Source organism: Miniopterus natalensis, chromosome 10 (assembly GCF_054644295.1).
Source record: "Miniopterus natalensis isolate mMinNat1 chromosome 10, mMinNat1.hap1, whole genome shotgun sequence".
Lineage (NCBI taxonomy): Eukaryota > Metazoa > Chordata > Mammalia > Chiroptera > Miniopteridae > Miniopterus > Miniopterus natalensis.
The window spans coordinates 31,799,903-31,824,803 of NC_142090.1; the positions used below are offsets into that span (position 1 = coordinate 31,799,903).

At 37.5% G+C, this 24,901-nt stretch overlaps 1 protein-coding gene across 4 annotated transcripts in view; it reads left to right on the forward strand.

Annotated features, from left to right (window-relative positions):
- Nucleotides 1-24,901, forward strand: part of TMEM168 (transmembrane protein 168) — a 48,811-nt gene that overhangs the window by 18,622 nt on the left and 5,288 nt on the right. For all 4 annotated transcript variants that reach the window (XM_016204593.2, XM_016204596.2, XM_016204594.2 and 1 more), the window contains exons 3-4: nucleotides 17,125-17,267; nucleotides 22,268-22,542. In XM_016204593.2, the coding sequence (XP_016060079.1) occupies nucleotides 17,125-17,267; nucleotides 22,268-22,542 (418 nt within the window). The remainder of the gene's footprint in view (nucleotides 1-17,124; nucleotides 17,268-22,267; nucleotides 22,543-24,901) is intronic.

The following is a 24,901-nucleotide window of genomic DNA, read 5'->3' on the forward strand; positions in this document are numbered from 1 at the left end:
ACCTATTTTTATTGAGTTTTAATCATAAAGGGATGTTGTATCTTATCAAATGCTTCTTCTGCATCTATTGATAAGATGATATGGTTTTATCCTTTCTTTTGTTAATGTAGTGTATTGCATTGATTGATTTACATATGTTTAACCACCTTGTGCCCCTAGAATGAACCCCACTTGATTGTGATGTATTATTTTTTTGATGTACTGCTGTATTTGATTTGCTCATATTTTGTTTAGGATTTTTGCATCTATCTTCATCAGAGATACTGATCTGTAGTTTCCCTTTTTGTGTTATCCTTCCCAGGTTTTGGTATCAGGGTTATATTGGCCTCAAAAAATTTATTAGGACGTATTGCCGCTTCTTTGATTTTTTTGGACGAGTTTGAGAAGGATATGTTTTAAATCTTCTTTGATTGTTTGGTAGGATTCACTGGTAAAGCCATCTGGTCTCGGACTTTTATTTTTTGGGAGGTGTTTGATAGTTGTTTCACTTTCTTCACTGCAGATTGTTCTATTGAGATTTTCCAATTCTTCATACTTTAGTCTAGGCAGGTTAGATATTTCTAGGAACTTATCCATTTCTTCTAGGTTATTGAACTTGGTGGCATAGAGTCTTTCATAATATTCTACTATGATTTTTTTTTTTTAATATATCTTTATTGATTTCAGAGAGAGGAAAGGAGAGGGAGAGAGAGGGATAGAAACATCAACGACGAGAGAGTCATTGATCGGCTGCAGCCCGCAACCCGGGCAAGGCACCCTGCCCGCCTGGATCCTAGGTCGACGCCCAACTGCTGAGCCACGCCCGGCCAGGCTACTATGATTCTTTTTATATCTGTAATGTCTATGGTGACTTCTGCTTTCTCATTTCTGATTTTGTTTATATGGGTCTTTTCCCTTTTTCCCTTAGTCTAGCCAGGGGGTTTTCAATGTTATTTATCTTTTCAAAGAACTAGTTCGTTCTTTTATTAATTTTCTGAATAGTCTTTTTGTTCTCTGTTTCATTCAGTTCTGCTCTAATTTTTATGATTTCCTTTCTTTTGCTGACTTTGGGTTGCTTTTGTTCTTTTTCTAGTTTTTTAAGATGTGATGATATGTTGTTTTCCTGGGATTTCTCTTTATTCTTGAGATAGGCCAATAATGATATAAACTTCCTCCTTACTGCTTTTGATGCATCCCAGAAGTTTTGATATGTTGTATTGTCATCCTTATTTGTCTTTCTGTATCTTTTGATTGCATTTTTTATTTGATATTTGAACCAGTCATTTTTTAATAGTTGTTTAATTTCCATGTGGTTGTGGGATATTCTTTACCTCCTTTTTGCAGTTGCTTTCTAATATCAACGCATGCTCAGAGAATGTGCTTGGTATAATTTCAGTCTTGAATTTGTTGATGCTTGTTCTGTGACCCAACATATCCTTAAGAATGTTCCATGTGTACTGAAGAGCTATGTATAATCTGATATTCTGGGATGAAAGGGTACGTAAATGTCAATTATTTCCATTTGGTCTAGTGTTTCATTTAAGGCTGATATTTCTGTTGATTTCCTGTTTGTTTTGTCTGTTTAGAGCTGTCAAATGAGTATTAAGTTCCCCAACTATGATTGTTTTGATCTGTTTTTACCTTTAGTTCTGTGAGTAGTTGCTTTATACATGTTGGTGCTCCCTGGTTGGGTGCATATATATTAAGAAGGGCATGGCTCAATGATTGAGCGTTGGCCTAGGGTCCCAGAGATCATGGTTCAGTTCCCGGTCAGGGCACATGCCCAAGTTTCGGACTCAATCCCCAGCATGGGGCATGCAGGAGGTAGCCGATCAATGACTCTTGTCATTGATGTTTCTGTTTCTCTCCCTCTCCCTTCCTCTCTCTGAAATCAATAAAGATATATATACTTTTAAGAAGGGCATGTTTTCTTGATGTAGTGTCCCCTTTATCATTATAAGTGTCCATCTTTGTCTCTTGTTGTCTTTAAATCTATTTTGTCAGATATAAATATAGCTACACCTGCTTTTGGTGGATGTTATTTTCTTGGGGAATCATTTTCCACCCCTTTTCTTTGAATCTACCTTTGTCTTTGCAGCTTAAATGTGTCTCTTGTAGGCAGCATATGGGTGGATTTTGATTTTTGATCAACTCTGCTACTCTGTGCCTCTTTATTGGTGAATTCAGACCATTTGCATTTAGGGGAATTATTAATGTATGAAGATTTCCTATAGCCATTTTGTATTTTGATTTCTGGTAGCTCTGTGCCTACATTGATTCTTTTCCTTTTTATGTCTGTCTGTTGTTTTTGTTTAGTGATATTTCATACTTCTTTCCCTGTGTCATCTTCTTTTAACCTATCTGCCCTGGTTTGGGGATTTTTGTGTGTGGTTACCATTACATTTCTAAAAAATAAAGTTGGATATATACAATAGTTTTTTTTGAGTGCATCTGATGTTCATCCTGCTTTTCCAGTTCAGACCTTTTATGTTTTTGTTGTCACAAATTATCCCTGTTTATCATTTTTTAGTGATCTTTTAGTATTGTGACCTTATGTTCTTTGTTTTAGGTATGATAACTCCCTTGAGTATTTCCTGCAATGGGTGTTTTCTGATGGCAAAATCCCTCAGCTTATGTATGTCTGGGAATGCCTTTATTTTTTCTCCATATTTAAAGGGTAATTTTGCTGGATGTATCATTTGTGGCTGACAATTTATTTCTTTCAGACATTTGAATATTCGGTTCCACTATCTTCTGACATGTAGAATTTCTGCTGAGAAGTTGGATAAAATTCTGATGGATTTCCTTTGTAGGTCACTTCTTTCTTTTCCCTGGCTGCTTTGAGAATTTTTTCTTTGTCATTAATTTTTGACAGTTTAAATCAGTGGGCCTAGAAGAGGGTCTCTTTGGATTTAGGTAACTAGGTGTTCTGTGTGCTTGGATTTGAAGATCTAGTTCTTTCCATAGGTTTGAGAAGTTTGTATCCACTATTTGTTTGAATAGACTCTCTGTTCCCTTGTTCCTCTCTTTTTCTTCCAGAATGCCTATAATTCTAATGCTGCTTTTTCTGATGGCGTCAGATAGTTCTTGTAGAGCTCTTTCATTTTTCTTTATGCTCAGTTCTCTCTCTCCTTCCCTATCCATCATTCCTAGATTCTTTTCTCTAATATCACTAATTCTTTCCTCCATCTGCTTGGCTCTATTTTTTATGCTCAGTAGCTCATTCCTAATCTTCTTGATTGCATGCTTTATTTCCAGCATTTCTGATTTGTTCTTTTTTAAAGTTTCAAACTCTTTGGTAAAGTACTCATTTTGTTCATTGATTTGTTTTCTGAGTGCACAGAATTGCCTGTCTTTATTTTCTCACATGTTGTTGAGTATTTTCAGAACAGCAATCTTGAAATCTTTGTATCACATATTTCCATGTGTTCCAGCTTACTTTCTGGGACTTTTCATTTTGTTTCTGAGATTTTCATTACTGATGTTATTCATGGTATTTGCTACTCTCCTTTGTCTAGGCATGAATAGCCCTTCTGCAGCAATGTTCTCTGAAGATGTCTTTCTACTATTTTCCAGTAGATGGCACTGAATCACAAGATTTTTTACCTCTGTGATCTTTCAGACTTGACCTCCACGGGCTTCTGTAAGACAGTACAGCCATGGTGCTTGGGGGTTAGGTTTGTTTTGCCTTCACTGTAATGGCAACCCTGGACCCAGGTACTGCCCCAAACCCAGGGATCAGTCACAGAGGGAAATGAGTTCTACTGCAATAGCTCTTGATTTTCAGATAATATGCTTTTTTACCAGACACCAAGAACAACAGGAGGCATGTTTTGGGAGTCCAAGGGGGTGCAGAGCTCTGTGGTTCTGTTTCTTTGTTTGAAACACCACCACCCAACAGTGGATAGCCCAGTGGTGGAAACCCATGTTCTGTCAGGTGTCTGCTGTTCTCTAGGCTCACCGTGCTAGACTGTCTCCCCCCGCAGCTATCTCTTCCTCCCTGCAGAAGGAAGCATCTGCTACCACCGGCTTCCTCCCCTCTCCAGCCCAAGCCATGAGCTCCCAGCTGCAGGCCATATCTGCAGGCTGTCTGAGCTTTCCTCCATTCTTTTCTCCCTGTTTATTCCTGGTTGCCCACCTTTAGATGTTTCAGTGTGCGGATCTCTCATGTGTGCCTCTGTATTGAGTAGGGAACTGTTGAATTATAATTGTTTGACTTGTTGAAATTTTGAGGGAGAGGCCAAGGGGACCTCTCACACTGCCATTCCTCTGGTGTCACTCCATTTGGAGTTATTATTTGAGCTAATTATTATACTGTTGTATCTCAGGGAATAGGAGGCCCTAGAAGAGAGATGGGGGAACAGTCAGAACACAGATGACATTTATTAATTAAGTTCACTGTCTTATATGGATGTAGTTTGTCACACACTGAAACAATTACAATAGTAACATTGAAGATCACTTGTCACAAATCACAGTAACAAATATAATAATAATTTTAAAAGTTTGAAGTATTGTAAGAATTATCTAAATGTGACACAGAGGCATAAAGTGAGCAAATGTTCTTTGGGAAAAATGGCACCAAGCCTCTCTTCTTTCTGGGAGCATGCCCATGCCTTTTTTCCTATGTGTTTCCTATACTCTAAATCTCCATGAGGCTTGCAACCAGGGCAGCAATGTGCAGCCCCAGCTTGTCCCAGGCTCGACCCTGATACTGTTTCCAAGGCCCCCTTTTTTCTGACTTTCCAGTGAGCCATAGCAGCCCTGCCTAGGTGCATTTTTCCCCCCATAACTTTATAGAAAGTCCAATCAGCCCTGCCTATGCTCTCTTATGTTGCCTCTTCTATCCTGAGCCCTTCCTTGTTTCACTGTCCCCAGCTTTAATAAACGGGTTCTCCAAGAAATGGGACCAATAGACTTGCTCAAATGTAACATTGCCACAAACCTTCAATTTGTTAAAAAAACCGCGGTATCTGTGAAGCACAGTAAAGCAAAGTGAAATAAAATGTGTTATGCCTGTATTTACAATACAACCAACAAAAGATTTTTATCTAAAATATGTTGAGCAAAACACACCTGTAAATGAATAATAAAAAGGTGGCCTTATGGAAAAAGTAGGCAAAATATTTAACAGTTCATCAAAGATGAAACCCAAATGATCAAAAGTATTTAATATAACCAGAGAACTAAATATTTATTCTGGTTTTGTTTAACGTAACAAAATTAATAGGACTCTAAATAGAAGTAATAGCTAATCAACTAATTAAGAATTATCTGATGATAGGAATGCATTTTGGTCTTCACAAGTGATTTTTAGAGTTATGTTAATAAGCTTACAATGTATTACAAGGTTTATAGAACATTCTAAATCCCAATTTGGTGAAATATGTATAAATGTGTATTTGTGGACATAAGTTGCATGAAGGCTGGAAATATTTTTAAAAGTACCTGTGTGTGGATGATGGTACTTGGAGTATTTTTAATGACTTAATCTTTTTTACTTATTTGTGTTTTTTTATTTTGTAAGAGAAAATTTATTTGGAAAATCACAAAAGTAGAAGTAATTCATAGAAGAAATGGACTTAGGAAACAGCTTACAGAAGTAAAGGGAGGGACCTTGGAGCTTAGAAGTGAGGAAGGTAAAGGCAAAGTGCCTGGGGGGATGGGGAGGGGGAAAGGAAAGGCAAGGGCATGCTCCCAGGAGGTAGAACGCCAATATTTGTATTTTTTAATGTGTCTAAATTGACCATGTACTGTATAATTTATGTATTTGATAACAAAATGTAGCAGAAATAGGGCATTTTATCCATTTTTCCATTATGGGAATTGGCTTTTTATTTTTTTATTAAATTCTGATCAAACGAACAACTTTATAGGGTTACAGAAATGCATGTTCATGTACATAGGCACATGACTGTGTAGTATGTGCAGTAACAACACAGAATGTAGACTAGTATCAGTATTGCAAAGATATAGATCAGGACTAAGTAACTATCATCCTTCCTTTTTTTTTTTTTCCCACTTAAAAGGGTCCTTTAATTTTTTCTGTTTCTTTACTGCAGTTACTACCTAATCTTGCCTCCTCCGTTTACTACTTCTTTTTTTTTATTGTTCAAAATATAATAGATGTCACCTTTTCTCCCCATTGACGCCTTCCACACCCTTCTCAGTCCCTGCCCAGTTCCTCACCACACTATTGTCCCTGTCCTTGGGTCATGTATATATACATAAAAATTCTTTGGTTAATCTCTCCCCATCCACCCCCACCTTAACTCTGAGATTCGTCAGTCTGATCTATGCTTCCATGTCACTGAACTTACTCTGTTCATCAGTTTATTAAGTTCTTTATATTCTACATATAAGTAAGATCATATGATGCTCGTCTTTCTCTGCCTGGCTTATTTTGCTTAGCATAATATCCTCCAGGTTCATCCATACTGTCCAAAAGGGTACGAGATCCTTCTTCTTTACAGAGGCATAGTATTAGATGATGTAAATGTCCCACAACTTGTTTATCTACTCATCTACTGATGGGCACTTGGACTGTTTCCAGATCTTAGCTATAGTAAGTTGCGCTGCTATGAACATGGGGGTGCTTATATTTATTGTTTCTCATTAGTGTTTGGGATTCTTAGGATATATTCCTAGAAGTGGGATCACTGGATCAAAGCATAGTTCCAATTTTAATTTTTTGAGGAACCTCCATACTGTTTTCCATAGTGGCTGTACCAGTCTGCATTCCTACCAGCAGTGTACCAGGGTTCCCCTTTCTCCACATCCTTGCCAGCACATGTCATTTGTTGATTTGTTAATGGTAGCCATTCTTACAGGTGTGAAGTGATACCTCATTGTGGTTTTAATTTGCATCTCTCTGATAATTGGGGACTTTGAGCATTTTTTCATATGTCTCTTAGCCATCTGTATGTCCTCTTTGGAGAGTGTCCATTCAGGTACTTTGCCCATTTTTTAATTGGATTGTTTGTCGTCCTCTTGTTAAGTTGTATGAGTTATTTGTGCACTGTGGAAATTAGCCCCTTATCAGATACATTTTTGGGAAATACGTTCTCCAATACCGTGGGTTTCCTTTGTATTTTGAGGCTGTTTTCGTTTCTGTGCAGAAACTTTTTAGTTTGGTATAGTTCCATTTGTTTATTTTTTTCTTTTGTTTCTTGTGCCCTAGGATGTGTATCAGTAAAAATTCCACTATATGAGATGTCTGTGACTTTACTCCTTTTTTTTTCCTTTTCAAGATTTTTATAGTTTCGTGATTTACATTTAAGTCTTTTATACATTTTAATTTATTCTTGTGTGTGGAGTAAGTTGGTGGTTTAGTTTCACTTTTTTACGTGTAGCCTCCAATTTTCCCAGCACCATTTATTGAAGAGAATGTCTTTACTCCATGTATGTTCTTGCCTCCTTGTCAAATATGAACTGACCATAATGGGTTTATTTCTGGTGTCTCTGTTCTGTTCCATTGATCTATAAGTCTGTTGTACCAATGCCAGGCTGTTTTTATTACAGTGACTTTTTAGTACAGTTTGATATCTGATAAAGTAATCCCTCCCACTGTTCTTTTTTTCAAGATGGCTGGGGCTATTCGGGGTCTTTTTAGTTTCATGTAATTTTTTGGAATATTTGTTCTAACTCTGTGAAATATGCGGTTGGTATTTTAATAGGAATTGCATTGAATCTATAAATTGCTTTGGGTAGTATGGACGTTTTATTGATAGTAATTCTTCCAATCCATGAACGTGGTATATTCTTCCACTTGTTTATATCTTTTTCGATTTCTTTTTTTAGTGTCTTGTTGTTTTCCGAATACGGGTCTTTTCATCCTTCGTTAAGCTTATTCCTAGGTATCTTATTTTTTTACTTGCAAAGGTAGTGTTATTGCTTTTTTAATTACTCTTTCTGAGCGTTCATTGTTGGTGTATAAAAATGCCATAGATTTCTGCATGTTAATTTTATATCCAGCTACCTTGCCGAACTTATTTATCATTTCTGGTAGTACTTTAGTGGAGCTTTAGGGTTTTCTATTACAGTAGCATGTCATCTGCAAATAGTGAGTTTTTCTTCCTTTTTTCTAATTTAGATACCATAAGTTTTCTTCCTCTTTGATGTCAGTGACAAGGACTTCCATTACTATATTGAATAAGAGTGGTGAAAGCGGACATTCCTGTCTTGTTCCTGTTTCTAAGGGAAATGGTTTTAGTTTTTGACCATTGAATGTGGTGTTGGTATATGGTCTTTAGTCTGTTGAGATATGATCCCTCTGTTCCCACTTTGTTGAGACTTTTTATCAAAATTGGGTGCTGGATTTTGTTGAATGCTTTTTCTGCATCTATTGATATGATCATATGATTTTTGTTCTTCATTTTGTTTATGTGATGTATCACATTTTTTGATTTGCAAATGTTATACCAGCCTAGCATCCCTGGAATAAATCCCACTTGATCGCAGTGTATGATCTTTTCAATGTATTTCTGGATCTGGTTTGCTAGTTTTTTGTTGAGGATTTTAGCATCTAAGTTCATCAAGGATATTGGCCTGTAATTTTCGTTCTTTGCAGTGTCCTTTCTGATTTTTGGGTTAGGATAATACTGGTCTCATTAAAAGAGCTTGGGAGTTTTCCTTCCTCTTGAATTTCTGGAATAGTTCGAGGAGAATAGGTGTTAATTCTTCTTTAAATTTTTGGTAAAACTCACCTTTAATCTATCTGATCCCAGACTTTTGTTTGCTGGGAGTTTTTTGATTACAGCTTCAATTTCATTATTTATTATTGGCCTATTCAGGTTTTCTGATTATTCCTCCTTTAACTTTGGTAGATTGTATGCTTCTAGGAATTTGTCCTTTTCACCCAGGTTGTGCATTTTGTTGACACATAGTTGCTCATAATATTTTCTTGTGATCCTTTGTATTTCTGTTGGGTAGGTTTTTATATCGCCTCTTTCATTTCTGATTTTATTTGTGTCCTCTCTCTTTGTTTTTCAGTTAGTCTGGCAAAAGGTTCATCAATCTTATTTATCTTTTCAAAGAACCAAATATTGGTTTCATTGATTTTTATTTTCTGTATTCTCTATGTTGTTAATTTCTGCTCTGATGTTTGTTATTTCTTTCTACATTTTCAGGGCTTTTCTTCCTGTTCTCTTTCTAATTCCTTAGGTGTTGTGTTAGATGGTTTAGTAGAGCTTTTTCTTATTCCTTGAGGTATGCTTGTACTGCTCTGAACTTTCCTCTAAGGACTGCTTTTGCTGTGTCCCATAGATTTTGTATTGTTGTCTGTTCATTTTCGTTTGTTCCCAGGAAGTTTTTTATTTCTTCCTTTATCTTATTGGTTACCCATTCATTGTTTAATAACATCCTATTTAGCCTCCATGTGTTTGAGTATTTTTGAGTTTTTTTTATAGTGCTTGATTTCTAGTTTCATGACATTGTGATCCAAGAAGATGCTTGATATGATTTCATTCTTTTTGTATTTGTAGAGACTTGCCATGTGCCCTAATATGTTGTTTATTTTTGAGAATGTTCCTTGTGCACTTGAGAAGAATGTGTATTCTGCTGTTTTAGGTTGAAATGTTCTGTAAATGTCAATTAAATCCATTAGATCTAGTGTGTCATTTAAGGTCTGTGTTTCCCTGTTTATTTTTTGTCTTGGTGATGTGTCCAGTGCTGATAGTGGGGTGTTAAAATCCCGCACTGTGATTGTGTTGCTGTCAATCACCCCATTAAAATCCACCAAGGAATTTTTCATGTATTTAGGTGCTCCTATATTAGGTGAAAATATATTTATAAGGGTTATTTCTTCCTGTTGGATTGATCCCTTTGCTATTGTACAGTGACCTTCTTTGTTCCTTGTCATGGTCTTTATTGTGAAGACTATTTTGTCAGAAACAAGTATTGCTACTCCACTTCTGTGGGTTTTTTCCATTTTCATGGAATATTTTTTTCCATCCCTTCACTTTTAGCCTGTGTCAATCTTTTGCTCTCAAGTGGATCTCTTATACACAGCACATATTTGGGTCCTGATTTCTTATCCATTCAGCTACCCTATGACTTTTTATGGGAGCACTTACTCCATTTACATTTAAGGTTGTTGTTGTTATTGTTGTTATTATTATTATTATTATTAACCACTGAACCATGCCGGCTGGGCTAAACTATTTTTTTAAATCCTTACCCAAGTATATATTGTTATTGATTTTGAGAGAGAGAGAAATAGAGAAAAGCATCAATTGGTTTCCTGGCACATGACCCCTACCAGGAATCAAACTGCAACCCAGGTACTTGTGTACTCGAACCAGAGACCCTTGGGCAGGTAGACAGTCTAATCACTGAGCTGCACCAGCCAGCATGCAGAGTTTTTTTTTTATGTGTATTGTTAAAGTATTGCAGGTGTCCCATTGTTTTCCCCCAATTAACCCCCTCCACCTCACTCCCACCTCCTCCCCAGGCCTTCACCCCTTTATTGACTGTTTTCATGGATTATGCATATATGCATATAACTTCTTTGGCTAATCTCTCCCCACCCTCCACCCTGCTTCCCTCTTTCCTCTGAAATTTGTTTGTCTGTTGTCTGTGTCAGTGTCTCTGGATCTATTTAGTTCATCAGATTCTTTTGTTCATTGGCTTTTTCTTAAAAAAGACCCTTCAACATTTCGTGTAGTGCTGGTTTGGTGGTAATGAACGCCTTTAGCTTTTTCTTATCTGTGAAACTCTATATCTGACCTTTAGTTTTAAATTATAGCTTTGCTGGGTAGAGTAATCTTGGTTGTAGTTCCTTGGTTTTCATCACTTTGAATGTTTCTTGCCACTCCCTTCTGGCCTGCAAAGTTTCTGTTGAAAAATCAGCTGACAGTCATATGGGTGCTCCCTTGTAGGTAACTAACTGCTTTTCTCTTGCCCCTTTTAACATTCTCTGTCTTTAACCTTTGGCATTTTAATTATGATGTGTCTTGCTATGGACTTCTTTGGGTTCCTTTTGTTTGAGACCCTCTGTGCTACCTGGACTTATGTCTGTTTCTTTGCCCAGGTAGGGGAAGTTTTCTGTAATTATTTTTTCAAATAGGTTTTCAATTTCTTGCTCTCTTTCTGCTCTCTTTTTTCTTTTTGCTCTTCTGGCTGGGTGTTTTTTGTTTCCTCATGTTCCAAATTGCTGATTTGATTCTCATCGTCCTCTGCCCTACTGTTGACTCCCTGTAAATTATTATTTATTTTAGTTCGTGTAGCCTTCATTTCTTGTTGGTACTTTATTATGTCATCAGTGGTCTCAGTTGTTTTCATAATACTCTTACTAATATACTTGAGCATCCTTATAAACAAAATCCTGAACTCTGTATCTGTCAGCTTGCTTGGTTCTATTTCATTTAGTTCCTCTTCCTAGAGATTTTTTCTGTTCTTTTCTTTGTGACATGTTTGTCTCCAGGTTTTTGTTTCTTTGTTTTAGGTTGAGCTCCTATGTCTCCTGGAATTTGTAGATTGGCTTTGTATAGTACGTGTCCTGTAGGGTCAGTGGCTCAGGCTCCCCAGTCACCTGAACTGGCCTTCTAGGTGCTCCCCTGTGTGGGGTGTGTGTTCTGCCCTGTTGTAGTTGAGCCTTGGTTGCTGTTGGTGTTACAGGGAGAATTGACCCCCAGGCCAGTCGGCTGGGAGGACCAGCTGCAACTACAGCCAAAGAGCTGCTGTACTGGAGACACCCCTATGGAGCAGGATTTGCTTCATTGGAGCTTTGGTGTTCACCAAGCGCGCCCCTGTGTGTGTGTCACTCGTGGATGTGGTAGGGTTGTAACCCAGAATGGTCGAGTCTGACCACCAGGTGCACTGTCTCTGGGACCTTCTGGGAGGTGCAAATTCAGCCTGTGCCAGTGCCTTGCCCAAGGCCACCCATAATGAGCCACACAGCAAACAATAGTTGGCTGCTATTTGTGCTGGGCTTGGTGGTGTCCAGGAGAGGCCAAGCTATGAACCATTGCAGGCTGCCACTAATGCCAGGCCTGAGGCCACTTATCAAGATGTAAGGGGCACGTTGCTGCTTGTTTGAGAGATTTTAGGAAAGTCCTAAGCATAAGGCTCGAGAGGCCATTTGCACAGGAAAGCCACTGGACATGGCTTGGATGAGCTTGAAGGTAGGGAGGAGCGGGGCCTCCGGGAATCACTGGGACAGGGTGAAAGGTCTCAGTTAGGTGCTAGAGATTCAGAGAAGATGCCTGCCTGTTGGCTCTGAGTGGGGAAGGCTCGCCAAAGGAGCAATGGCCTCTGCCAGCTCTTCTGTCTGGGAGAAAGCTGCCTCTCCACCTCTTACCCCAACTTCAGGTGGGTTGGTTCCTCCCCAGATGTCCCAGGTTCCTTTTAAGCTGCAGCCCAGTGCTGGAGCTCAGAGGTAGCATGTCTGAGTGAGACCATGCGCCGGCCCTTTAAGTGGAAAGTCTAGGACTCCCGCACCCTCCGTGACCCTCAGGAACAGTTCCCGCTGGTTTTCACAGGCAGAAGTTGTTGGGATTTCTCTTCCCAGCCCTGGGGCCCTGGGCTGGGGGCCTGCTGTGGGGCTGGGACCCCTCACTCCTCCAGGAAATCTCCACTGCCGAGATATCCCTCCTGGGCTAAACTGTGTCTCCTGGGATTCAGCCCTGATCTGCCCACATCTCCCCCCCCACACACAGGTCTGGATGGTTTTTCAGTTCCCTGGTTGTAGGGCTTCTGTTCAGCCACATTTCAGGAGGTTCTGAGTGATGGTGGTTCTGTATTTTAATTGTAATTTTGATGTGGTTGTGGGAGGTGTTGGGTATAGCTGTTACCCATGCCGCCATCTTGTTTCCTTCCCCTCGCAAAGATCTACGGTGATTACTGATGTATACTTATTTAATGCCATATTTTCTTTTTATATCGATGTTCCTTTTTCTCAGTATCTTTCTTAATGCAGTCCTTTTAGGATTTCTTAAAATGCTGGTTTGTTGAACTCCTTTAACCTTCTTTTGTCTGGGAAGCTCTTTTTTCATTTTCAATTTTAAATGATAACCTTGCACTATAAAGCAGTCTTGGTTGCATGTTCTTGCTTTTCATTACTTTGAGAACTTCATGCCACTCCTTTCTGGCCTGAAGTGTCCCTGTTGAGAAGTCGGCTGTCAGCCTTTTAAGGGTTCCCTTGTAGATCACTGTTTGTCTTTCTCTTACAGCCCGTAATATTGTCTTTTTCCTTAACATTTGTCTTTTTAATTATGTGTCTTGGTTTGTGTCTCTTAGGGTTCCTCTTGCTTGGAACCCTCTGTGCTTCCTGGACTTCTGTGGCTTTCTCCTTCACAAGTTGGGGAAGTTTTCTGTCATTATTTTCTCCACCAAGTTCTCTATCCCTTCCTGATTTTCCTCCCCCTTTCTCACCCCTATGATGTGAATTTTGTTTCACTTATGGTGTCCCAAAACTCCCTTTGACTGTCCCCATGCTTTTTAAATGTTTTTTTCTTTTTGCTGCTCTGATTGAGCGGGTTTTTTCCTACCTTACCTTGTAAGTTACTTATCGTGTCCTCTGCTTCATTGAGCCTGGTTTTAATTCCTTCCAGCTTATTCTTGGTATCAGATATAGTATTTTTCATTTCTGCCTGGTTCGTATTTATTGTATCGAGCTCTTTTTTTCATGCCTTCACTAAGTTCCTGGACATTCCCACTAAGTGTCTTGTTGTTCTCATTAATTTCCTTGAGCATCTTTATAACCATTTCTCTGAAGTCTATTTCTGATAACTTGCCTAAGTCCATCTCATCAAGATCTTTTTCTGATGATTTTTTATTTTCTTCAGTTTCGTGGTGGTTTCTTTGTCTCGTCATTTTAGTGGGTCTTAGTGTTTTTGTTTGTATTTTAGATATATTTGCTGTCTCCCAGTCTTGTGGGGTGGGATTTGTAATATATGTATAGTTGAGCCCAAAGGTGTGTTTTTCTTATACTTCTGAGCTAATTATTCTAAGCGTTTCCTTTTTTGGGTTTCCCTTATGTGGGTTCTTTGGGCTCTCCTGTTGTGATTGGGTCCCGATTGTTGATCCATTTTTAGGAACACTCTTCTCTCATGTTTGCTGTGTGGCTCATGCCCAACCACGTTGTATGAGCTGTTATACATATGCTGGCAAGGCAAAACAAAACACAGCTAAACTGCCAGGAAACAAGCAGGATCTTACAAAATTTTCTGACAATTACAATGAAATCATCCCAAGAGAAACTAGAATTGGGAGAGCTAAGTGAGAACACAGATGCTAAAGCTAATAAAATAAATAAATAATAAAGAAATAAAGAAAATTAGAGAAAGGATATTTTTGCTTATAGTGAAGAATAATTAAAAATAATGATAAAATAAAGTAGTAAAATATAGAGAGCTACTTGGAGTTAAAAGGGACAGTGAAAAGATTCTGAAAGAAGGGCGAGAAAAAAATTAAGAGTAGAGCGTAGTAATAGGAAAGTAGTTGAAAAAGAAAAAATAATAAGCAAAAAGACAGGAGGACAGAATAAAGGGGGAGAAAAAGAAAATTAAGGAAGAAAATAAATAAAAATGTATGCCAGTGGAAAAAGAGGAGAGAGAGAGATAAAGCAAGGGCAGGAAAGGAGTGTAATAAGAGATATGGGGAAACAATAGAGAAAAGCAGTAAACTTAATACTTATAATGATAATATCTGTCATTAAGCAGAGAATATCAAGAAAATCTCAATAATAGGACAGAAAAAAATGGAAAAAAATAAGCAAAGCAAATAAATTTGTAAAAAATTAATTAAAAATTAAAAAATATAAACTAAAAAATTTAAAAAGCTTTTTTTTTTTTTTTTTTAAACAGTTGAGTTTGTCTGGGCAGCTTATGTTGACTGAGGCTCACAGTTTTGTGTGCAGATTTTGGTTCTTTTTGGAGGTACTTATGTATCAGCCAATGTCAGGAGCTGTGTAGGTTTTGGCTCTGGTGTCCTTATTTGCTGAACTGAGGATCTCTGGACCACCTCCACTTGTCAGCTATTTTGCCTCCCCTTTGTGGTTGTCTTGTCTTACTCCAGAGTCTTCTGAGGAGTCTTTAGGATGCAGGCCAGCTAGTGTAGCTTAGGGTATTGCTCCCCTTATTTAGAGGTTTTGTGTCAGGCAATCACTGTGGGGAAGTTAGTCTCTGTTTCAAAGCCAAGTCCTCAGCCTCTACCCTATTCTCCCATTCTAATTCCCCATACAATAAATAGTCTGCTGCAGTTTTAGATTTAACTTAGATTGTTGCCATTGCTGTATGGGCAGTTTCAGCAGCCTCGGCTCAGTGGGTTTGATTAAGAAAAAGTTCTAGTAAGCATTTTCCCTGCTCAGCCCCCAGAAGGGGTTTTAAGCTTTTCCTCCAGTTCCCAAACAGTAATTCCTGAGAGGCTTATTCTTGTATTGTTCGATGAACTCTTCTCCCTCCCAGCTCAGGTCTGTACCCTGCAGGGGATATCTGGGGCTTCAGTGAGCTGAACCAGCCCATTTCCTGTTGGGAGCGTTGCTCCTAGCCTGTAGGAGAGGTAGGCATGTTCTGCCCCTCCTTTCCCAGTTCTGGTTGGCTGACCACACAGGGCGCGTATTTCAAACTCTCCGTTATGCAGACACACATCCCAGCATTTGCTGGTCGGTCTCCCCAATGCAAGCCAGGAAGGTAGGCGCTTGTACATCAATCAAAAACTCACACACAATACAACACACAAGCACAGAATCCGCCAGCAAAGTCACTAAGCAGGAGTGATCACAAAGTCATCCTCATGCAGCTTCCCTGCACCGCTGATCTTAGTAAAGCTGGGGTGGCTCCATGTGTGCCACCATAGCACCCCTCAGGGATAGTCAGAAATCCCAGAATCTCCCTAAGGAGCGCTCAGGTGGCTGACGGAAAACTCACTCTCACAGGTAGCTATAGTCCATCTATGGTGGTAGGAGGTCTCTCTTCCCTTTCCTTGTGCCACATAGATTAAATGCTTTCTGGGGCTCAGCACAAAGCCTTACAGGAAAGCAGAGGTTCCCTGTACATGGCTGCTCAGTGCAGACCTCTGTTCTCTTTGTACTCTGGTGCCACATACTTCGGGACTGCCTTTCCTATGGTCAGCACCCTGTGCTTAAGATACCAGTTGCAGCCGCCTTGAGAAGCTTTGTTTCCTAGGAAGGCACGGCCCCCTCCTCAGAGGCAGTGTTCTCCTGGCTCCCTCTGCCCACCCTGCATGGGCTCTCCTTCCGTTCTCCTCTGCTCTGGGTTTTACATCCCAACTTTTGGATGCCAGTCCGCACTCCAAAGGGGAGAGAGCTTTGCAGCCTCTAACCTCCGGCCTTGGATCCTAGCACAGGCTTCAGGAGGGACTCCCCCTTTCTACAGAACCCCTCTCTTACCAGACTCTGTGATGTTTCTTCAGTGCTCCTAGTCAAAATATGTCCACTCAGGTATATTTCTCTTGTTTTTCAAAGCTGGTTACACAGTATTTTAGTGGTAAATCTAGTCCGTGGCTGGAGCAAGGGCACTCTGCTTCTTGTCAGAATGCCACCATCTTACATCTCCCCTTTAATACTCCTTCTGCCTCCTTTTTCTATTCTGCTTTTTGAATATTTCAATGTCCTTTATTTTTACAATTTTAAATTTAGTCTACAGAGTGTCTAAACCTTTTCAAAGGAAGATTGTATTAAAAGTTTAATTAAATATAAGAATAACAATTCATTTTGATAGTTTTAGGATCTTTAGTTTTCTTTAAGATTTCATTCTCTTAATTTCTGGATTTTTTACAGCGTATGTTTTCTTATAAAGTAAATGAGTGTGTTATTTGAAAAATGATTCAGGGCATATGGGTTTTAACAGCAAAGGATTTGTTTTTAGGCTTTTTCTATGTTATATTAAGAGTGGTTATGTTTTTGTTTTTTTAGAGTGTGGTGTTATCTGACAAATTAAAAAATATATGTGCTCTATTTTGCCATAACTTCTAAGAACCTTAGAGATAAATTTAGGGTTCATTGCTCATCCATATATTTTTTCGTCTTCAACTTGTAATTGTTTTTAGATCATTAATTGTCCTTTTTATTCTTTTTGTAAGTAGGGCCAAAAATGTAAATATGCATATACATATGTAAATATATATACACGTGCACACATAAATGCAGTCCAACTATGTAAACATGATGTTTTAAATTTTTTTTAGCCAACAAATGGAATCTTCTTGAGCATGCTTCTAATTGTTTTGCCATTGGAATCCATGGCTTATGGGCTCTTCCATGAATTGGGTAATTGTTTAGGAGGAACATCTGTTGGATATGCTATTGTGATTCCTACCAACTTCTGCAGGTACAGTAATCTAGAATGTAGTAATTAGTAATAACTACTTTAAACATTTTCTTAATATTTGTATGGTGGTAAATATAAAATATAGCTAATTTTTTCAAATCTATAGTATTTAAAAAATATAATACTGTTACCTTTTTATTCCAGATGTTTAAAAGCCTACTCTTGGTAAAATTATAATCTTCAGGATTTTTTTTTTCCATTTTATTTATTTTTATTTTTTATTAAATTTATTGGGGTGACAGTGGTTAATATGTTTAATTTTCTTATAAATGTGATTAGGTTATATTTTATCTAGAAATCAGGAAATGTGAATGAATATTCTAAGGAAACATAATACTTTCTTTAAAAAGGGATAGCTTATTTAAGAAAATGTCCTATAAACAACATGGTAAAATATAATGTACGCCTCACCCGAGTGTCCTAAGTCCTAGTTCTGTATTACCTTAGGCAAATCATAACTTCTCTGAACTTCAGTGTCTTTACCAAAATGCAAATGACAGTACCTATTCTGCCCATCTCAAAGGAATATTATGAAGTGCTAATGAGAGCACGAATATAAAAATACTCTGCCTACTGGAGACGTCATATAAATACCAGGAATTTAAAAGATTGTGTATGTGTGTATGTAAATATATATGTGTGTATGTATACAAATATATATAATTTTTGTAGTTTTAATCTAATTTCAAATATTTGACATAAAAACCCAAAATTGACTATTTGTATTAAGTATTTTGCTCCATGTTAAAGGCTGAATAAGAAATTGAGGATTCTCATGAGAAGTAAAATAAATAGATTTGGAAAGGTCCCATAAAGTAAGATGTGACAACTTGCAGAAAGAATATGTGGAAAAAGTAATTTACATGGTTAGATTTTTATTCCATTGTAATTTTTGTTTATGCATTTCTTCTTCTTTTACTTTTTTTAGTGATTGTTAAATAACAATGGGAAAAAAAAGTCTTAATCTTATAATGAAAACTAAAGTATTATTTGAATAGTTATTGATAATACATGAAACAAAATGTAAAGTTTTCAAAATTCCTGGTAGAAATTCCTTTTCTGGATAGGATTGATGATTTTTTCCCCCCCTCAATATTGAGATATTTTCATTTTGCTACTTGCAGACCTTGGTTTATCATCTTTACTAAAGTATTATTTTACAGTTGTTCCAGGAACAGATCTTGGTCTTCAGTTAGTGTTTAGGAGGATAGGGCAGTGGACCTAAATTTTAATAATTGTTTTCATTTATTTACTTATTTTTATTTTTAAAAAATTTATCTTTATTGTTTAAAGTATTGCAGATATCCCCCCTTTTTTTCCCCATTAACCCCTCCACTCCGAATCCACCCCCTTTCTAGGCCTTCACCACACATTGTCTGTGTCAGTGGGTTATGCATATATGCATGTAAGTTTTTTGCTTCATCTCTTCTCACCCACTTCCCCACCTTCGACTTCTCACTGAGATTCATCTATCTGCTCCAAGCTTCTATGTCCCTGGATCTATTTTGTTCCTCAATCTATTTTGTTTATTAGATTCCACATATGATGAGTGAGATCATGTAAAACTGAATCAGGAAGAATCAGAAAACCTGAATAGGCTAGTAACATCTGATGAAATCCAAGCAGTAATAAAAAAAAACTCCCAGCAAACAAAAGCCCTGGTCTGGATGGCTTCACAGGGGAGCTTTCTAATTCTTTTAAGTTGTAGGGTTAGATAGTTTACTAAATAATTTTTCTTGCTTTTTGAGGTAGACCTTCAGTGCTATGAACTTCCCTCTTAGGACTGCTCTCGCTGTGTCCCATAGACTTTATTGTGTGTTCATTTTCATTTGTTTCCAGGAATTTTTTGATTTCTTTCTTGATCTTACTGGTAATCCATTCATTGCTTAATAACATGCTATTTAGCCTCCATGTGTTTGAATGTTTTTGACTGTTTTTACTCTAGTTGATTACTAATTTTATGTCCTTGTGATCTGAGATGGTTGATAGGATTTCACTCTTCTTGAACTTGTAGAAACTTGTTTTGTGTCCTAACATGTGGTCTGTCTTAGAGAATGACCCATGTGCACTTGAGAGGAATGTATATTCTGCAGCTTTGTGTTTAAATGTTCTGTAAATATCAGTCAAATCCATCTGATCTAGTGTGTCATTTAGAGTCATTGTTTCTGTGTTGACTTTTTGTCTGGAAGATCTATATAGTGAAGTCAGTGGGATTGTATTGCTGTCAGTCTCTTCCTTAAAGTCTTTAAGGTTATTATTGATAGGTCTTTATTTCTTGCCATTTTAATTCTTTATGCTTATCTTTCTCTCTCTTATTATTACAGCAGTCCCTTTAACATTTCCTGCAATGCTGATTTGGTGGTGATAAATTCCTTTACTCTTTTTTTATCTGGTAAGCTCTTTATTTCACCATCTATTTTGAATGATAACCTTGCTGGATAGAGTAGTCTTCGTTTCACATCCTTGTTTTGCATTACCTTGAATACCATGCCATTGCCTTCTGGCCTGTAGAGTTTCTGATGAGGAGTCAGCTGACAGCCGTATGGGAGCTCCCTTGTAGGTGACAGATTGCTTTTCTCTTGCTGCCTTTAAGATTCTCTCTTTGTCTTGAATTTTTGGTATTTTAATTATGATGTATTTCAGTGTGGGCTTCTTTGGATTCTTCTTGCTTGGGAATTCCTGTGCCTCCTAATCTTGAGTGACTTTTTCCTTGACCAGTTTAGGAACGTTTTCTGCCATTATTTTTTCAAACAAGTTCCCTAACTCTTGCTTACTATGGTCCTAATATTGTTATGTTTCATGTTGTCCCACAGCTCCTTTAGAATGTCCTCCTGTTTTTTTAATTGTTTTTTCTTTTTGGATCTCTGATTGATTTTTTCCTACCCTGTCTTCTAATTCACTGATCTGATCCTCAGCTTCCTCTAATCTGCTGTTTATTCCTTCCAATGTATTTTTTATTTCTGCTCTGTCATTCTTAGTTTCCTTTATAGTTTCCATTTCTTTTTTCATGCTGCTGAGCGTCCTGATAATCAGTATTCTGAATTCTATATCTGATAGATTGCTTATCTCTTTTCATTTAGCTTTTTTCTGGAGACTTCTCTTCTTCTTTCATTTGGGGCTTTTTTCTTTGTCTCTCCGTTTTGGTTATCTGTTTGGATTTGTTTCTATGTATTAGGTAGGCCTGCTAGGACTCCCAGTCTTTTTGGAGGGTCTCTGGTGCAGGCCGATGTCAAATGCAGTTTGTGACTGGCCCTGAGTACCGTTTGGAGCTCTCAACAACCCTAGGCTTGAGGTCTCCTCTGCTGGGGGTGGTGCATTTGGACAAGACCAGGATGCACACCAAAGTCTGCTTTTCCAAGGCCCGGGTTCAGAGGCAGTTCAGATAGACTTAAAGCACTCTGAGGCCTGTCTCTCCCTACAGGCTGATTAATCTTACTCTCTTAATGAGCCTCAGGCTGTAGAAATTCCACAGGGTGGGGCAGCTCGTTGTTACCATTCTCTTAACAGGCCTCAAGCTGTAGAAACTCCTTTGGGTAAGCCAAGAGGTTTTCCAGCAGTGCAATTTCTTCCCCCCCCTCCCCGCCAGGCAAATGCAATAAGTTGTCTGCCTGGGATAGATGCCCTTTGCAGTATGGGGGAATGACTAAGCACAGGAATCCAGAGGGTTGCCTTCTAAGCTCTATCTCCAGAGCCCACAACCCTAGGTTCTCCTCACAGTGCTCCAGTCCATTCTGTCCTCCTCCCTCTGCTGGAGGCCAAGGTGAGTGGTTGCACAAGAAACTTTGTGCCTTGGCTCTTTAAGAGTGTGCCTGCATTTCCAGCTGTCTCTTTCTGGCAGACAGAAACCCGGCTGCTTTTCACAGCCAGATGTCATGTGGGCACCTTTCTCAGTTCTGGTGCTCGTGGCCGGGAAGCCCCACCTGGGGTTTAAGCCCCAGTTTCCTCAGTGGGAACCCCCACATCTGCGATATCCCTCTGGACCTTCAACTGCTGCCTGTGGGCACCCAGCCAGCCCTCTCACGCCTCTACACTTCGTTCCATTCTCTATGGGGGTCTTCACTTTTCCTCCTTGGTTATGAGGGTGCTCTGCAGCTCATCTTCAGTTTCGGTTGATTATTCAGGATGGTTTTTCTGTATTTTAGTTGTAATTCCAGTTTGGTCCCTGGAGTGTCAGTGTAGCTTCCACTCAGTCCACTGCCATCTTTCTCGATATTAATAATTGTTTTTAAATGTCACTAATAGCCAATGTCTTCTACAATTCATGTACTTTAGGTTAGTAAAACTTGAACACAACTTTGTAAATACTCATTTTCAATATAGAAATTAAATAAACATATAATTTAAAATATTGCTTTCATACTTGATTAATATTTTTCCTCAAGAATGGAAAGTTTTTATTATAGTCCCCACCCATGTTCTTGAAACACATTTGGATAAAATTAGTATAAGTTTGCTTTTAAAATGTCTTGTCCAAGACCAATCATTTGGTAGGAAGATATGAATAAAGAACAAAGACTGTAGTCATGTCTACATGTGGAGATATTATTCTCCCACCTTTCAGTTTTGTTATTGCTTTATTATTAAGAAATAAAATTTTTAGAAAGTAGGCTTTGATTTTCAAAGCTTGGTTTTTTGTTTTTTTTTAATTGATTTGAGAGAGAGAAAGAAATATCAATGATGAGAGAGAGTCATTGACTGGCTGCCTCCTACACACCCCTTGCTGGGGATCGAGCCCGCAACCTGGGCATGTGCCCTGACTGGAATTGAACCGTGATCTCCTGGATCATAGGTCAGTGCTCAACCACTGCGCCAAGCCTGCTGGGCCAAAGCTGTTTTTAGCACCAGGAATTTTAGAAAAGATGGTATTTTTAAAAATCCTGCCATCTAGTTAGCAGCAACTATTATGATTCTTAGGTAATTAATTATAAATGAAGGATAAAAATATGATATAGAATGAATGCTTCTTAAACGCTAAAATCACCTTTTTTCTCCTTCTTCAGTACTGATGGTCAGCCAACACTTCTTCCACCAGAACATGTACAGGAGTTGAACTTGAGGTCTACTGGCATGCTCAATGCTATCCAAAGATTTTTTGCGTATCATATGATTGAAACCTATGGATGTGACTATTCCACAAGTGGACTTTCTTTTGATACTCTACATTCCAAACTGAAAGCTTTTCTTGAACTTCGGACTGTGGATGGACCTAGACACGATACATATGTTTTGTATTACAGTGGGCACACCCATGGCACAGGAGAGTGGGCTCTTGCAGGTAAAGTCACTTCTTGCAATTTCACTCTTGTGAAAATACACCTAGAGTGGAAATCTATCCTTCACAAGGAAATGTTAAATTTTCAGGATTATCGATTTTCTACGTCACAGTTTACCAATCATTTTTTCTTTTTTCTAGCATACCTGTATAGCATAATTTTAGTAATCTCCAAAGGTTTTGAGAATTATGTCTCATATTTATTGGAAGAAAAATATCTGTTTGAGTTGAGACTTACAGTCAGTATCCCTTTAAAGTATTTTCAGAATTATTAAATACAGTAACACTTTTCAGAAGCTAATTAACTCATTTGACTAGTACTTTTAAGTCTCTAAATGTTATGGATGCTGACTTCAGTAGTCTCTCACATGTACTGTTTTATATATGTTAGAAAACTCAATGGGGGACATCTATAATACCTTCAACAATAAAGATTAAACCTGTTCAAGAAAAAATTTTTAATAGCAGGTTATGTGATATGGTGGGAAAAGCACTTAGGTCAGTAGACCTTGGTTTTTGTCCTAATTTGCCACAATAATGTCATTTTAGGCAAGTTACCTAACTTATTTTGGCTTTGATTCTCTCACTTGTAAAATGAAAGGGTGATATTAAATCTCCCTGCCAAGGGACAAATGAGATCTCTCTATATTATATGTAAATTTGTTTGTTGTTCTCACCAACTAGAATAGATACCCTGTAAGTTAAGGGCTTTGTTTTATGAATTATTTGCTTAGCACCTAGAACAGAGACTGGCACATAATAGGGGATCCCTAAATAATTGGTAGATGGATAAAATAATTGAATGAATCAGGACAAAAAAGAGTTAATTTTCTTACTTTAGATTAGAAGTAGTTCTTTTAGGTATAATTATATCCTGCTTTTTCATAAAATATTTTACATTTTTACCAAGGACCCATACAAAAAATAAAATAGTCATAAAATGTAAATAGAAACAGATATTCAGATCAAAGAACAATATAAACAAAAGTATCACAGAAGGACAGAGGCAGAGCTGCCAATACACGAACTCCAGAAGGAAGGAAACAAACTCAATGTTAAAGTGCAGATGATTTTAAATCACAGTCTCATTAATTTCATGCCAGATTTGTAACCAAGGTTTTATCATAAAGAAAAAATATTTTTGTAATTTTTTGTTTCTGTAAATAAATATTGAACAATTAAATGGCTGTCTAGGAGTAATGGCGAACTAACATTTATTTATTGGGCACATTTGAAGCACAGCTGCTGTTTGCTACTTCATATACATTAGATTTCATCTTCACTTGAAATCCTTTGAGCTGAATACTCTATTTTTCAAAGGATGAAATGAAAGCTAAAAGTGGTTACATAACTTATTTATTGCTTATACTGCTGATGAGTAAGGAACCATGATTCAAGCTCAGATCTGCCTGACTCCTAAAGTATGTTTTTCCCCATTGTTCCAGCTTGCCGTCAAAGGCAAAAGACATGAAGGTAGAGAAATGGCATATTCTGGTTAAGCAGACATTTTTATTAGCATGGCTTATCCATTTTCAAAACATTAGAATGTAGAAGGTAGCATTAAAACTATTCGAATATAATTTATAAAATTATTTTCCTGACTTTAACTTTTTAATAACTCAAAATAGAAAACAACTTTTTAGTCTTTATGGCTACTCTAATTCTAGGGAAAGGGTAGCTCTGTGTACTTCAGAGCACAAGAGAAAAATCTGTCAATTAAAAGATCGTTAGAGAAATAGAATTTCAGATCTAAAAACAGAGATTGTTTGTTGAAAACTTAATGCAATGCTGCTGATAAGAAAATATTTCCTAATTAAATGTGGGGAAAAAAAAGAATATTTTGCTGATCATGCATAAATCCTTAGTTATTTTTAAGTGTTATAAGAAAGTAATCTTAAAAGTAAGCTTGTCGTGTCATTTAGGTGAAGGATTTATTAATATAAATATTTTTCTTAAATCTTAAAGTTTATTACAAGTATTTCTTAAAAGATTGCTTTAGAAATAAATTCTAGATGTTTAGTTTACTAATATTTAGATCAGCTTTTCTTTTCCTATGAAAAGTAAATAGACTCTAAGAGATGATGATAGATAGATGATAGATAGATAGATAGATAGATAGATAGATAGATAGATAGATAGATAGATAGATTGATTGATTGATAGATAGATGATAGATAGATGATAGATAGATAGATGATGATAGATAGATAGATAGATAGATAGATAGATAGATAGATAGATAGATAGATGATAGATAGATGATAGATAGATATAGATAGATAGATAGATAGATAGATAGATAGATAGATAGATAGATAGATAGATAGATAGATGATAGATAGATGATAGATAGATAGATAGA